The following is a 17,268-nucleotide window of genomic DNA, read 5'->3' as shown; positions in this document are numbered from 1 at the left end:
ATTTAAAGATGTAAAGAGAGATAATTCTCACATGGAGGAGAAATAAGAAATTGTCTAAAGAAAAGGATATCAATACACAGTAATCTGCTAGCTAACATGCTTTTTTTCAAAAAGGAGAAAAAAAAACAGTACCAAAATAAATTATGAAAACTGAATAAAAGACATCATACCCTCCTATAAGAATTGTCTCATAAGAACCAATACTTACAATGAACTGAACTGTATACAATCAACAACAAAAAAAGTCAATTTTAAAGGTCACTGGGAAAATGGAGAAAGTAAAAGAAGGGACAAAGATGCTATTCAAATAGAACAATAAAAGTTAACAATGAAGAGAACCCAGAAAAACCTAATTATGAATTTAGTCCAATTTTCTGGGTTTAAGAAAATGACTTCTGAATTTCAAAGACAGAATGAAAATTACTAATAGGGAATTAAAGTTCAAAATATGCAGGAAGTTTTTAAAAACCATCCTGTTACCCTAGAAGAGTTCCAGCTGCTGGTCTAAGGTGAACTACATATCAATGTATTGAAATAAGTGGCAATTCTATACTTGTTGAGTCATTGATGTTTGGAACATCATGGGGAATAGAGAAGATGCTGCAGGACTGAGGAAAGGCAAAAGGGCAAAATGTTTTCCTGATTTAAAAAATGGAGGGGTATAAATTGTAGTTTTAGATTCCTGGGAAAAAAAATCTAGAATATATGACTAGTAACTATCTAGAAAATGAAGTTGATCACAAAGACAACATGACTTCATAAAAAAAAATTCATGCTAATTAACATTATTTCCCTTTTTGTTTTGTAAACAAGGAAATGGTTGAATGGTTAAACAAAGTAAATCATTAATGGTATAATATCAACTTATAAGTTTCTATAAGAATGTGCTGGCAATCATTTGACTTTCATTCTATATGATTTTTATTAATGACTTAAAGATATAAATAATATGCTTACCAAACTTGTAAATAACATAAAGCAAGAAGACATAGCTTCATGTTGGATGAAGAGTCAAGATACAAAAGGATTTTCATAAGCTAGAATGTGGGGCCAAATCAAATAAGAGAAAATTTAATAAGAATAAATGTAAAATATTATATTTTAATTTTTAAAATCATCTTCCAAAGTATAAGAAAGGAAAAGTATGGCTTGGATATTAGCCTATATGAAAAATGTTTAATGTTTTAGTAGATTCTAACCTGTTTGTTAGTAGTGTTTATATACAAGCCAAAAGAAGCTAATACATTGTATTGGGCTACATTAGGAAAGACATAGTATCCAGAACTAGAGAATTAATTAGTTCTGAAATATTCCTTTAAGGTCAATTTCTATCTGGAATATTGTGTTCAGTTTTAGACATCACATCCTTTAAAATAGCATTTTATTTTATTATTTTTCCCTAATTACAAATAAAAACAATTTTAACACTTTTAATTTTGAATTCCTGATTCTCTCCCTTTCTACCTCAATCTCCTCACCCTTACCTAAGGCAATAAACAATCTAGCACAGATTTTACATGTGTAATCATATAAAACATTTTCCTATATCAGTCCTTTTGGGGAAGAAAACTCAAACAAACAAAAAAAATGAAGAAAGTTAAATGAGATTATGCTTTTTTCTGGATTCAAACTATGTCTGGAGGCAAATGACATTTTTTCATGAGTCCTCTACTAGTATCTTACTTAGATCATTTTATTTCTGAGAATATTTAAGTTCTTCACAGTTGTTCATCTTACTGTGAACAATGTTTTTCAGTTCTGCTAACTACACTCTGCATCAGTTCACACAAGTCTATCAAATTTTTCTCTAATAAGCTCTGGTCCTTTCCTCAGGAATGGTTGAAAGTCCTCTATTTCAATGAATATCTATTTTTCCCCTATAGTACTATTCTCAATTTTTCTGGATAGATGATTCTTGGTTGCAATCCTAGTTCCTTTGCCCGATGGAATTTCACAATCTAAACCTTCTGATCCTTTAATGGAGAAGCTGTTAAATCTTGTTATCCTGACTATGGCTCCACATTATTTGATTTGTTTCTCTTTGACTACTTGAAATATGTTCTCCTTGCCTTGGGAGCTCTGAAAGTTGACTATAATAATCCTGGGAGTTTTCATTTTGGGATCTCTTTTAGAAGGTGATCAGTGGATTCTTTCAATTTTCATCTCACTCTATGGTTCTAGAATCTCAAGGCAAGTTCCCTTGGCAATTTCAGATACTTCAAAAATTTTTAAATTATCTCTCTTGGATCTATTTTCCAAATCATTTTTCCAATGAAATATTTCACTTTTTTCTTATTTTTTTAAAATTCTTGACTTTATTTTATTGTTTCTTGATATCTCATGGAATTGTTAGCATCCACTTGCCCAATTCTAATTTTTAAAGAATTAGTTTCTTCAGTGAGCTTTGGTACCTCCTTTTCAATGTAGCCAATTCTACTTTTTAGGAAGTTATTTTCTTTAGTGAATTTTGTACCTCTTTTACCATTTGGCTAAATCTGCATTTTAAATATATCTTCTATAAAGTAGATTTTTGTGTCTCTTTTACCATTTGGCCTATTCTGTTTTTTGAAGGTGTTATTTTCTTCAGTACTTTTTGTGCCCCCTTTACCAAGTTGTCAACTTTTTTTCCCTTGATTTCTGGAATTCTCATTTTTCCTTCAATTTTTTTCTCTACCTCTCTTATTTGATTTTTAAAGTCCTCCTTGTGCAGTTCTAGGAATTCTTCTTGAGCCTGAGATCCAACCAATTCACAATTTTCTTTGAGGCTTTGGATATAGACTGATGAACTTTTTGTTGTTTTCTGGGTTTGTGTTTTGATCTTCTCTGTCATTAAGATAACCATGCTGAAGTTTTGTTTTTTTTTTGTTATCTGGTCATTTTTTCAGTCCTTTATTTTTTTTAACTTTTAAATTATAAAACTTAAGTTCATGCCAAAAAAAAGGGCTGGCTAATGGAAGAGTGGCTAACCTAGAAAAGAGAAGAATTATCCAGAGAAATGAAGAGCTATCACATAAGAGACAGATAAAATTTGTTCTGCTTGGAGCCAGAGGGAAGAACTAGAGGCAACATGCTAAAGTTTTAAACAGAAATTTGGCCTTGATATAAGGAAAACCTTCCTAAGAAAAAGAGCTATCCCAAAGTGGAATTGTACACTTCAAAAAGCAGCAGATTCCTGTCCCTAAGGGCTTTTAGGCAAAGACTAAATAGTGATGTGTTATACCATATAGAGGAAAAAGCCTCTGAAGTCCCTTTCAGCTGGAAGATTATTTAATTTTGTTGTCTAAATTCAAATCTGGCCTCAGAAACTTCCTAGCTGGGTGACCCTGGGCAAGTCACTTAACCCCCATTGCCTAGACCTCATCACTCTTCTGACTTGGCATCAATACAAAGTATTAATTCTAAGATGGAAGGTAAGGGTTTAAAAAAATTAATAAAATCAACACACCATTAGTTCTGATAGAATAAAACATTTGCCTTGAAAACAACTAGTTAGGGAAGAGAAGAGGAAAAGGAAACAAACATTTACTCATTACCTACTATGTGCCAGGCACTGTGCCAAATACTTTACAGAAAATTCTTTCTTTAGAATCTAACAACAATCTTAGTATATAGGGGTTGTCTTATTCCCATTTTATAATTGAGAAGTCTGAAAATTTGAACTCAGGTCTTCCTGACTCCAGATCCAGCACTCTAACCAATGAACAACTTAGTTGCCATAAACTAGTTCATTCTCAAGAGATTTTTTTCACCTAGTCTGTCTTAGCACAGAAATTCTCAAGTTACTAAATGACCTTTTCAAGACAAGTTAATGCAGATAAAACTTAACAATTGAGGAGGTCTTTTTAGAAATGAAGTCAAAAACCATAATTTCCTCTTTTGATGATTAATGTTGCAAATATAAGACTTGAGAAACAAAATTTTCAACTCATGCCCCCCCATTACCCCATCACATAACTGGTTCAGAATCACTTCTAACATCAATACTACCATAAGACACTACAAATAATGATGGAAACTTTATTAATAATAATATAATATATATGATAATTTAGGGTTTGTCAATGGAAAGGAAGACTTCTCAGTGCCCTTCTTTTGTTATTTAGGAAGTAGTTAATATTAAACATTATAGTGCACTGAACCTAAAAGTTTTCTAAAATTCTGCTAGGTCAGTCATTCTTTTTTATACCATTCAATAAGTTATTTTTAAAGCTAGGTTCTCTGCAAGAAGTATAAAAGTCTTGCAACAATGACAAAACAAAATGTAATTTAACATTAAGGAGAATATTATTATTTTCAAAGCTTCTAAAATCTGATTACATAAAGATAACTCTGAAAGAACAAATTGTATTGATATGAAACAATCTCTTAAGTCCCTATAAGCTTGAAATCTATATGGTCTTATGATACAGTGAACCAGTTATCTCTTTCCTCCTCCTTACAATCAGCATGACAAACTATATAGTCAATACATAGCATGGCTGGAGCTAACAAAAGACAGGGCAAAAGAATGAACAAAAGCAGAATGAATTTAGTGCCACAGATTAACTTGCTACCCTTTCAAAAGAGAATGTGCCAAATGGGACAGAGACCAATTTTTAATCATATTATATCCACATGTAAATTTATTTTGGCATCTGGCTCTTTGTGTATGCTTTTTTCTATTTATCTTTTTCAGATGTCAGTATAAGTCAGTATAACTGTCTAGAGGGGGAAAGTTAGGATCACAAAACATTTATTTCTTAATCAATCTTAGTCCCTGTTACTGTAATGTTGTAAAATGGTAAGTTGAAGTCCAAAGAACAACCTATATTTTAGTTGATGAGTAATGTTTTAAACCACTAAATGAAGTGACCTTGTTTTCTTCTAAGTCTTCATATTGGTCATGCCCTGTGTCAAGTACTTACCTACTAATGCCACCACATTCTGGTCTAGCTCCCACTGAGCCCCCTACATTTATTTTGTTAACAGAGACATGTTTACACTTACTAGGAAACAGCAATTTATTAGTATGTATTGTTCTGCCTTTTTAATTTCTATGCCGTACCAAGTTAATACACTGCAAATTTCTTTAAGACTAGGTCTAAGAGTTTGCCTCCGTCTTTCCCCATTTCAACATACTGTTAGTCATAAGGTTAGTCAATGTTGCTATCAAAAGAAAATAAATTTGCTACTCTTATTCTTTGGATTTTTGTTTCCATGCAAGTACATCCTGAATAAAGAATGTATTTTATGGAGCACAGCAGTGACAATGCAATTAGAAGTTGATGTAATTTTATTTTACTCTACTACAATAATTTATATTTCCCAATATAAAAACCTTTCCTATTTGCATTTAAAAGTTCACTAGGTACTTCTTTTTCTCAAGAAGTCGAAGAGATGGGAAGGAAAGAAAACTAGGCCCAGTATGCAGAGAGTACCTGAGAGATTGGAACTGAATAAGACAGTGAAATTCCAATAACTTGAGCACCAAAGCTCTGGCTGTCACTAAAAACATTGACATGGCTTCTTTTCTGAAGGAAATGAAAGCTCAAAATGTCTACACCTCAAGTTTAAAAAACATAAAATTTAACATTCTCAAAAAATGAAAACTCAGTTTAAGGCCAGAGTTTTTATATCTTTTATGCAGTTTTAGCAGATCCTTTAAGGTCTTAAATGACTCAATTAAGACAGTGAATGAAAGGCTTTACAGGTAGAGAACAGACGTCTAAAGTTATAAATGATTAAATGACTAGAACATTACCTTTTCTTCTCATTAATAAACTAACAGTTATGAACAAATGTATGAGAACAATACACTAAGGAGTTTATTCTTAGAATAACTAAATGCAATATAAAGGGTGATAGATAACATTTGTGATTTTTGTGACTGGTAAGAACAAAAATATAGCTCCCAGGCTGGCAGTGTTCCCACTCTGGTGCCAAAATGAACAAAGGACAAAACTTGCCAAAACATGCAGTATAGCTGAGCACACTTGTGAGTTCTTGCACAATTTTTTATTCTTTTTCATCTATAAGGCATACATTTTTGGTGGATTTTTGTAGCAAATTAAAATCTCAGAAGAAGCAAAAGTAACTATTAGGTTTCAGAATTACTTTCAGAATTTATGTTGGCAGTTGCCATTCTAATTATAAAAATATTATTAAGAAATACACATCTGTTTAAAATTTGATCTAATATTACAGATTAAAATAATCGAGATTCATTCATTCAATAGATGTTGCAAGAAACACATTTAAAATATACATATTAAATCATACTTTGTGCAAGTATCAGTACTGTTGTAAGTTATATAACAGGATTCTGCCCTGTCTCCGATAAAAGCCTGAATAGTGATATATAATGCTATTTTAGGGAAAAAAAAAAGTTTTATTAAAATAAAAGTTCTATATGACAAATGTGTTCACAATTTCCTGTCTATTTAGAAGTAGACTTATTTAATAAAGACATTAGCTTAGGATTATGGAATTTTATAAAGTAACTATGTCTGAATATACCTATAATCATAAATAATTTAAATAAACTTTGACACTTCTTTTAGTGTGTTGGTATTTTTGAGATAATTTAATTCTCCAAAAAAAGGCATCTTGTAGAAACTGGATTGCTGCTGGCACAGAAACATTAACATATTCCTTATTCTCAGCTTCAATCTCAATGTTATTTGATAAAGTGGGCTAGGGGTCTTAGCCAACTTTAGGGTCACAATAAATAGCAAGATATTGAAGAAATTAGCAATATGAAATGTGATGTGATAGGACCAGCACTGCCTAAGAGAATAAATTGTCCCTGGCTTACAAAGCTGTACCCACCTGACTTCCCTCAACTTCCTGGCTAAATAAAGGCATAAAAAATCCTAAAAAGTGGAGTCTAATGTCCTTGGATTTAGTAAACATTCCAAGAGTTACTATTCCCTTTCCTATAACCTGCTTTGAAAACCAAATATGTTTCTATATGGAAGTGTAGGGGGCCATGTCTAGAGAAGCTAAGTATCACTGTTTACTTTTTGCACATCCTTACTGTGTAAGAGCAAAGCAAATCTCCTTTTAACTGTTGTTGACGTGCAAGTGCTTTATGTCATGCCAAAATCAACCTTAACTAAAGACAGTCCTAGTGATAGGCAGAGATTTTTGTGGGAACAAAATTGAGGAAACTAAAGAAGACTAAAAAGTATGATACCCAGAGACCATATGTTATATGGATTCTATAAAATAGTTAAGCACCTACAGAAAAAAAGAATTAAACAAATGAACTGGGGGAGAGAGTATAAGGAGAGAAGAAATAAATAAATAAAAATGTATATCAAATCTAAGATTTAACAAAAAACAATAATTTAAAATTATATAATCCCTTAATAAAAAGTAAACTCCTTTTGAGAAGTAGTAGTTATGAAACAGAATAATTATTAGAGAAATCTTGGTTGGAGTAAGCTTGGAGAAGTAGGGTCGAGGTGACTCTCAAACCTAGGGCAAAAGTTAAAAATGCATATGTAAATATATGCAATGTTATTTTTAAGTCTATATTTGGTATAGCAAATCAAATAAAGTATGTAACCTTTTATGCACCTGTGCTTTGTGAAAATGGCAAAAATCCTATTTGCGTACCAACACTTCTTCAATTTTTTATGTTTTGAAAATGTTGTTCACATTGAATATATGCTTTCTGAACACAATACAATATATCTCCTCTGGTTACAGGATTGTGTTTCATTTATATGATTTCTTAGAGTACATCTCCTCTCCAAGAGAGTATATGCAGACAAAAATAACTAGATTGACCAATTAATCCATAAGTGTAGCTTCTGTTGCCAAAGGAATTCTACTATGGCCTATGTGTATTCTTATCTGACCTATTTTTGACTGACATATTCAAAAGCTTCTTGGGGTCTGCTTACTTTGGGATGGTACATTTATAGCTCTCTTTGTCTTGTTTATCTCTATAAAATCTCACAGGATGGAAAGTGCATGTCCCCATCCTCGCTTCCCCCAAAACCAAGCAGCTTCACTTTTAAGGGCCATACCAAGAATATGACCCAAGCTTGGATACATGGTAAAAGCATGAGTTCTTTGTATGATTTTTGTGTTTTTTTTTCATGTGGTTTGCCTACTACTAAGAACTTTAAAACTAATTTTGAGATAAATGCCTTTTTTTTCTTTAAATCTTAGACATAACTGGAAGACCAAGGCGTCATAAAAGTGCAACAATAGCTTCTCACAGCAAAACCTATGGTTAGCCAAAGATCTCAGTATACCAAACAATACAGATCCCACTCATATACTCACTGGAATCATAGCTAAGTAGGAAGGTGAGAAAAATGATGTCTTTTAACTTTATGGAAGGATGACTATAAGCTACTTCCTTTCTCAGAGCTGGATGTATGTCCTAATATACAATATTAGCTATAGTATTAGCTGTAACTTTGCTTGGTCCAACCTTCACCTTTAAAATGGACCTTGAACACATACTGGATTTTTCCTCTTTTGATTATAGAGGATTATTTCTAATCAACTCTTCCAACTAAGGCACTGGTAAAAATGGAACCACAAATTTGGGAACTAGTTAGGCATATCATATTCCATTTTATCAAAAAATAGATTAAACAAAGAGGGCAACTGGATGGCACAGTGGATAGATAGCATATAAGGTCTGAAATCAGGAACTCATCTTCAAAAGCCAATCTAAGACACTTAGCCTGAACAAGTCATTTAACTCTGTTTGCCTCAGTTCTTCATTATAAAATAAGCTGGAGAAAGAAACAGCAAGCCATTCCAGTACCATTGCCAATAAAACACCAAATGGGGTCATGAAAAGCTGGACATGACTAAAACAACTTAACATATTTGACAAAAACAGCTGGAAAATTTTGAAAACAATATGGCAGAAACAAGGCATAGACCAAGATCTCACACAATATACCTGAATAAAGTTGAAATGGATACTTGATCTAGAAAAAAAGGGTGACACCATAAACAAATTAAGGGAACATGAAAAGTTTACCTGTCAGACTTATGGATAAGGAAAGAATTTATGACCAACCAATAAAAGGAACACTATGAAAAATGAAATGTATACATAATGAAAAATAAAACAGATAATTTTGATTACATTAAATTTAAAAGGTTTTGTACAAAAGGAAACAATAAATTGGGGGTGGGGCAAACTTTATAGCAAATAACTCTAACGAGGTCCTCATTTCTCAAATATATACAGAACTGAGTCAAATTTAAAATAACACTGTGTAATTGGAAAACTGGTACCCTAAAAACTGCATTTCCAAGGAGTCCACTGACTTCCTGTCATTACGTACTTCCTGTAGACAGAAGGTTCAGTGGGGGTTCCTGGTCTTGCCTTCTTTGCTTCCTGGGTTGCAACCCTGGTGGTAAGTGGGGTTTTTGAACATTTAGATTAGCCATGGGCCCATAGCTTTTTATTTTGTTACCCTTTTATTCCTTTACTTTTAATGATTTTTAGTAAATCTTTAAAAATATAATATTTTAAATTATTGAGATTAATTTTAATTTTTATAACACAAAGCATTTGGAAATTGAAAAATGATCAAAGGATATGAGCAGGCAGTTCTAGACATTAAAATTATCTATACTCATATGAAAAAATGCTCCAAGTCATTACAGATTAGAGAAACGAAAATTGAGATACCATTTCACACTTATCAGATTGGCTACCATGACCAAATAGGAAAACAACAAATGTTGGAAGGGATATGGGAAAACTAGGGCACTAATATGTTGCTGGTGGATCTGTGAACTGGAGAGCAATAAGGAACAAGGCTCAAAGGACCATAAAACTATGTATACTTTTTGACCCAGCAATATCACTACTGGGTTGGTATCCCAAAGAGATCAAAGATAAGGGAAAAGAACCCACCAGTACCAAAATATATTTAGCAGCTTTTTATGTAAGTGGCAAAGAACTGGAAACTGAAGGGGGTTGTCCATCAATTGAGGAAAGGCTTAACAAGTTGTGGTATATGGTTATAATGAAATATTATTGTGCAGTAAGAAACAATAAATAGGATGAGTACAGAAAAACATAGAAAGACTTATATGAACTGATACAAAGTGAAGTGAGTAGAACCAGGAGAACAATTTTTACAGTAATGGCTATTGTAAGTATAAATCCAATAATATTTATTCAATGATCATCTGTGAAGGACTAAACTATTATCAGCAAAGGAAGTTCTCAAGATATCCACACGAGATCCATGAAGAAAAATGCCATCTATAGCCAAAGAAGGAACCATTGGAGTCTGAATGTAAATCAAAGCATTTCACTTTCCATTTTATTTCCTTCATGAGTGTTTTTTATTTTATGTGTGATAAGTACTTGTGTTCTGTCACAGCATGAGCAATTGTATAATTGAAAATCTGTTACCCTAAAAAAAAACTACATATCCCGAGAGCCCACTGACTTCCTGTCATTACACACTTCCTGTAGACAGAGGATAAAGGGAGTAGGCATTGAGGCTCCTCCTCTTCTCTTGGGCATGATACAGCAATCAGCAATGATGGGGGTAAGCAGGAATTTTGAAAATGGCTAACCAGCCATGGGCATGTGGTTTTTATTTTGTGTCCTCTTTATTTCCTTGATTTCTAATGATCATTTAATAAACCTCATAAAATATAATATTTTTATTATTAGAGATTATAATTTAATTTTTACACAATATAGAAATAGGTATTGCATGAAAGCACTAGAAAATCTATATAAGACTACTTAACTGCTTTGGGGAGGGAAAGGAAGAAAGGGGGAAAAACTCTGAATCCTAAAATGTCAAAAAACAATTGTCAAAAATTATTTCTCCATGTAACTGAAAAAACAAATTAATCTTTTTAATGACAACAAGGTTCAATAAAAGGACAAAATGAAATACTGAAAACATATTTATACAGCCTATTAGCTTACACCTTCCTGACAGTTTGGTGTACCTGGACCACCATGTCAGTCTACCATTTCAATAAACTACTTTCTTTATGATTTCAGGCTATTAGCTGACCACCTCAGAAAGAATGAATTACTAGCTAGTTAAAAAAAAATTTTTTAAGGATAAGAAATAATTCAACCAGTATTTATGCCTGTCTAATAAAATCAGTATGAAGCAGAATCTATTAATGCCTCTTTTTGAAATAGTGGAACAAGGCAACTAGATTTTCCTTAAAAGGAGTCATGAGATTAAAAAAATGTTTATTTTCAGCAATGTACGATGAACCATTGCCCCAGCAGGGGCCTGGTTTCAAATCACAAGTAAGCATGACTGAGGAGGCCAAGAGATGATTTTCTGGGGAGAAGCCAAATATGACGATAAGAAATTAGAGCAAGTTTTCTTAATCAAGTATCTGTGGACTCCCCAAGGAATCTATGGATGGATTTCAGAGGATACATGAACCTGGGTGGGAAGAAAATTACATCTTTGTTTTCACTAACTTATGAAATTTAGCATTTTTTTAAATTATGAAACTAGGCAACAAAGATCAGTAGTTTTAGCAAGACCCAACTGAAATCATAGCTATTTTCTTACAACATAGTTGTTGAAGATATCAAGAAATATTCTTCACATTCATCATTACTTCAAAATTCATGTAGTATTAGGCCTGCTGCTAGATCTTGTGACCTTAGTAATTGCTGTTAGTTTAGAAAAAAGTTGGTTTTCAACTCAAAAAGCCTCGATAAAGTCTGCTGTTACCTTGTAAAGCAAATTTTGGATGATTTAACTCCATTTGCAACAATCTATCTTAACAAATAGTGATTTACAATAACTGTAATCAAAATTTTAAAAATACAAAAAAAATCAAAACAATGAACAATTTTTGGATGTCCAACGCAACATGTAAGCCTCACCCTACAGTTTAATGTTCTAATTCAAGGAAAAGCAACAACATTCACAGTGATATTTCTTTAAAAAATTAAAGTTCTTTAAAACCTTTCATTTGCCTGTAAATTCAATTTATTATTTTATTCATGTGTTAATAAAAAGGAATATAAGGGGGCAGCTGGGTGGCTCAGTGGATTGAGAGCCAGGCCTAGGGATGGGAGGTCCTAGGTTCAAATCTGGCCTCAAGACACTTCCCAGCTGTGTGACCATGGGTTGACCCCCATTGCCTAGCCCTTACCACTCTTCTGCCTTGGAGCTATTGACTCCAAGACGGAAGGTAAGGGTTTAAAAAAAAATTAAAAAATTAAAAAAATAAAAAGGATTTTAAAAGGGCTTAGTGCCCAGCTATAGCTGCTGAAGCAGTGCTGAAACTGTAAGGGGATAGGGAGAAGAAACTTCTAAGAAACTTAAAAATCCAGGAAGCTTTTAGTTTCTTGGAGACAGAACAGGTGGTGAAAGTGTAACACATAACCCCTTTCTGAAATTCTTAATGAGTAGAATCTAGTACCCAACCCTTCTGACTTTCTCAAGGCCACAATATATTCTTATATATTAAACTCTGCCAACAGCTTCCTCTTGTGATCCGAGTGCTTCGCCCATATCTTTGGTAACCGAGTCCATATTCTATAGTAATTAACTTTATGCTTTGGCCCCTCCCTGAATGAGAACTTTCACTCTGCTATCAGCTACAGAAATCCTACCTGGTTCTATAGGAGATTCCAGTTTAGACAAGTTCCATCTTTACTCCATAACCAGGAGCAGAGCTAAGGAACATTACAGTTTCATTAAGCATAAATGTGTTACAATAATATTCTATGTACTAGGCCAGAAAAAAATTCTAATAAAATAATGGAGAATTTTTTCAAGTTATAAAGCATATATTATTATGCTTAGTTTTTTTTTTACATTTTGAATTACTATATTTCAATGTGATTGTTATCTTTTGTAATCATTTGTATTTTACTTTACATATTTAAAAATAGTATCAAGAGAAGGGGTTGAAAATTTACCAATTGCTAGAGGGACCTCACCACAAAAAGGTTAAAACCCCTTAGGTAAGAATGATTTCAATAAGATCTAAATAATACTTTATTTAATTGACAGTAAAGGAATAGCTCCCTCTTACTCAATTTATATTTTAGGTGAGATTGAAGCAAATATTTTTTTAATATCATTTATGAAAAAAAGGCATGTTGATACTAACATTTCCAGAGTCTTTCTCTGTTATATAATGAAAAAATTTTGTTTGAAGAGCATGCATCAACATGAAAGTTATCTTGAATTCTCACAGACCTAGTATACATACATAGGTATTTACAAACATATAGACATACAAAAAGTATTTATTAAGTACTTACTGTGTTCCAGGCACTGAACTAAGTAAGTGCTAGGGAGACAAAGAAAGGTAAAAGCCCTATTCCTCACTCCAGGAGTTTATATTCTTAATAAAGAAGTCAGTATAATTACATATAAGATATATATATAGTATAAACAAAAGGTAATCTCAGAGAAAAGGCATTAGCAGTGGGAGAGAAAGAAGAAAAGAGACTCTAAGTGACGACTCCTATGACTTTGAGGGGAATATTGAAAGATGCCAGGAGGAGAGGAAGGAAAGAATTATAGCCATGGGAGACTGCCAGTTAATGGAGTTGAGAGCATTTGATGCCAGGAACAATATCATGCCAAACAGAAAGGTCAAAGAAAGACCTTTATGTTTGATCCTGGAGGTAATAAGGAGCAACTGCATTTGGGAAAGAGGATGGATGGATAGTGGGCAGAAGGGTGGAATTTGTGCTGGGTGAAAATCACTTTGGCAGCTGAGTGGAAGCTAGACTGCAAATGGAGAAATTTAAAGCTGTGAGAGCAACAGGTTAGAAGGTGATGAGGGCCCAACATGGGGAGGCTGCTCTATAGGCATAGAGGAACTCCAAAAGATGCTGTGAAGATAGAACTAAGATAGGATAATAAACTAGACATGTAGGATGACTAAAGAAGTCAATAATAATTTTGTGAGCCTGTCTAACTAGGAGCATGGTAGCGTCTTTGACAGTAAGAAAGTTTAGAAGAGTGGGGGGGGGGGGGGGAAGAATTAACGAGTTTTGATTTGGATATGCTGAGTTTAAAATTCCTACAGGATATCCAAAAGGAGATATTCAAAAGGCAGTTGGGGATATATAACTTAAGTAGAAGACAATCATAAGCAATATAAAAATTATCTGCATTGAGATGATAAACAAATCCTTTGGAGTTTATGAGATCATTAAACAAAGGTTTCCATTTATCATCTCTCTACAAATATTTCCATATTACCAGAGCCACGAGGTACATCTATGGTACAATGTGGAAATGACCTAGACAGGATAAAGGAAAAGAGATAGAGAAGAAGTAAGATAGATAGGAAAAATAAGAGAGAAGGTTGTCATGAAAACCTAGAAAGGAGAAAATTTCTGGGGGAAATATTGATCAGTAGAGTTAAAGATTAAAGAAGGATCATAATGAATGACAAATGATCATTAAAAAAACTGGCAACTCTTTAATCCAGCAATACATATGCATTGCTGGGTTTATACCCCAAAGAGATCATAAGGGAAAAGACTTGTACAAGAATATTCATAGCTGCGCTCTTTGTGGTGGCAAAAAATTGGAAAATGAGGGGATGACCTTCAATTGAGGAATGGCTGAAAGAATCGTAGTATCTGTTGGTAGTGGAATACTATTGTGTTCAAAGATAAAATGAACTGAAGGAATTCCATGTGAACTGAAACGACCTCCAGGAATTGATGCAGAGTGAGAGGAGCAGAACCAGCAAAACATTGTACATAGAGATGAATACACTGTGGTACAATCAAATGTAATAGATTTCTCTACTAGCAGCAATGCAGTGATCAAGGACAATTCTGAGGAACTCATGAGAAAGAACTCTATCCACATCCAGAGGAAGAACTATAGAAGAAGACACAGAAGAAAAACAACTGCTTGATCACATGGATCGATGGGGATATAGACTCTAATGATCACCCTAATGCACATATTGATAATATAGAAATAGGTCTTGGTCAATGACACATGTAACATCCAATGAAATTACATGTCAGCTATGGGACGGGGCTGGAGAAAGAACACGAATCTTGTAAGCATGGATAAATATTCTAAATTAATTAGTTAAATAAAGTTTTCTCAAAAAACAAACTGGCAACTAAAAGATCACTAATTACTTTAAAGAAAGAAATCTTAGTTGAATGATGAAGTCTGATGCCAGACTATAGTTTTAAAATAAGTGAAAGGAAGGGGCAGATGGGTAGCACAGTAGACTGAAAGTCGGTCCTATAGATGGGAGATTCTGGGTTCAAATCTGGCTGCAGACACTTTCTATCTGTGTGACCTTGGGCAAGTCACTTAATCCCCACTGCCTAGCCCTTATCACTTTTTTGTCTTGGAACCACTATATAGTATTGTTTCTAAGGCAGGAGGTAAGGGTTTAAAAAAATAAAATAAAATAAGTGAAAGGAGAAGTAGAAGCACCTTTGTATACATGATTTCTCAAGAAGTTTAGCTACAAAAGGAAGCAAATATATAGGATGAAAGCTAATAATAATGGTGGATACATGTGAAGGTTTAAGATACAGACATGCTGGTGGGAACCAGGAAAGGAACCAGTAGAAAGAAAAAAATTGATTAATTAGAGGCAGGGTAGGGACAATAGTGGAGGCAATCTGTTGGAGAGGATGGTAGGAGAAGATAGGAAGAGGGCATGTACAAAGGATTGTCTTGACAAAGAGAAGGGTCACCTCTTCAAGTGAGACAGGAGTGAGGAGAAATAATCAGGGAAAATGTGATGTGAGATGAGGAAGAAGAAGAAGAGAAAGCACAGGGAAGGGCCTCAATTTATTTCTGTGAAGTATGGGGCAAACCCTAAAAGGTTTTACCATGCTGGAAAAGCATAGAGGATGAATCCCAGTTACACACTATGTCTGCTTTCTGGAGACCAGTCCAGCAAAGTATAGAAATAATCTTTCCCTATTAGGGTAATCACACATATCCATGAAAACTGCTGGAATATGGTTATATATAATCAGGTTTCTTTAAATAAACTTGTTTGAATAATCTCCAAAAAGTTGACTTTTTGAAATTTTTTTATTTTAAATTATACTTACCTTCCATGTTTAAAGACCCCATTTTTGACTCCAAGAAATCAAATAATGTGCTGGGTGCTGATGGCCTTGAATTTCCTAATTCTTCTTCATCTTCACATCTTCCTCGTCCCCTGCCTTTTCCTTTGCCTATAGATTTTAGAAAGATGGCTTTTAAATTATAAAAGTCAAGTAGATTGAATTGGTTTAAAAAAATGTTTCATCTCCACCACTGTCTACAAGCAAAACAGCATTTCCAGTAGATTCTCTCTCTGTGTCTGAGAAAAGTTCCCCCCCCCCCCCCAGGAACATTTTCCCAATAGATGATACTTAGAAAAACAGTACTCTCCTATACTTACATCTTTAAAAATGCATTTTTCCCATTCCTATGTTTCTTTTTAATAGGAATCAATAATGCAGTCAAGAATTTGGGGTTGGGTGGTGGGACACATTTGTTCAAACTTCAAATATCATTTAATGGGCAGTGCTGTCTACTCAGTTCTAGGCAGTTAAAAGGAATAATCCATGCTCACTATATCCATCATAATGGCAAACACAAAAACAGGGAGAAAACAGAATACAACTTGTTGCTTTTCCTAAAACTAAAATCAGATCATTAGATAAGAGGGATCATAACTAATCAAGACAGGAAAGGCAGCAGCCGTTTTTGGGAAAAGGGCCCTTTCCTTCAGTTTTAAATCTATAATCTACACTAACAAGTCAAGGAGGAAAAACCTTTCAATGATTGTTTTCTAGGTACTTGCTGTGGAGAGCTGCCCTTACCAAAGTGCTCTAGCTTTGGCCCTCTAGTAAGTGGACTTAATCAGCCCAAGATCCCTAAAAATGATGCAGAGTAGATGCCAGAGTTCTTCAAAATATCTAGCACTCTCTCTCTCTCTCTCTCATTCTTCTGAGATAGAAATAGGTAATAGAAAATGGATATGGGCAAGGAGTGAGAAACTATAATATAAAAAACCTGAATAAGTATTCTCTAATATAAAACTCCTTTAACTAAAGATTCTGTCAACAATAGGTAACATAATAAGTAGCTGATAGTCCACTTTAATATTTTTCTTTCCCTAAGAAATCATCTCCTTCCTGGGATCTCCAAGCATCATATACATTCAATTAGAAAAGCCAGCACCACCCTGAGACCCACCAATAACAAATCTTCTAGTCAACTGAAAATGGAAGAATGTCTCAATATCCAGATACTTTGCAGTCACAACTTTGATCAGCCTTTTCTTTTGGGA

At 33.7% G+C, this 17,268-nt stretch overlaps 1 protein-coding gene across 3 annotated transcripts in view; it reads right to left on the bottom strand.

Annotated features, from left to right (window-relative positions):
• The window catches only part of TDRD3 (tudor domain containing 3), a 200,567-nt gene that overhangs the window by 66,411 nt on the left and 116,888 nt on the right, over window positions 1-17,268 (bottom strand). For all 3 annotated transcript variants that reach the window (XM_056807205.1, XM_056807206.1, XM_056807207.1), the window contains one exon: window positions 16,040-16,165. In XM_056807205.1, the coding sequence (XP_056663183.1) occupies window positions 16,040-16,165 (126 nt within the window). The remainder of the gene's footprint in view (window positions 1-16,039; window positions 16,166-17,268) is intronic.

The sequence above is a fragment of the Monodelphis domestica genome, chromosome 8 (assembly GCF_027887165.1).
Source record: "Monodelphis domestica isolate mMonDom1 chromosome 8, mMonDom1.pri, whole genome shotgun sequence".
Lineage (NCBI taxonomy): Eukaryota > Metazoa > Chordata > Mammalia > Didelphimorphia > Didelphidae > Monodelphis > Monodelphis domestica.
Note: the sequence above shows the minus strand (reverse complement) of the source record. Positions and strands in the feature narration are given on the sequence as shown.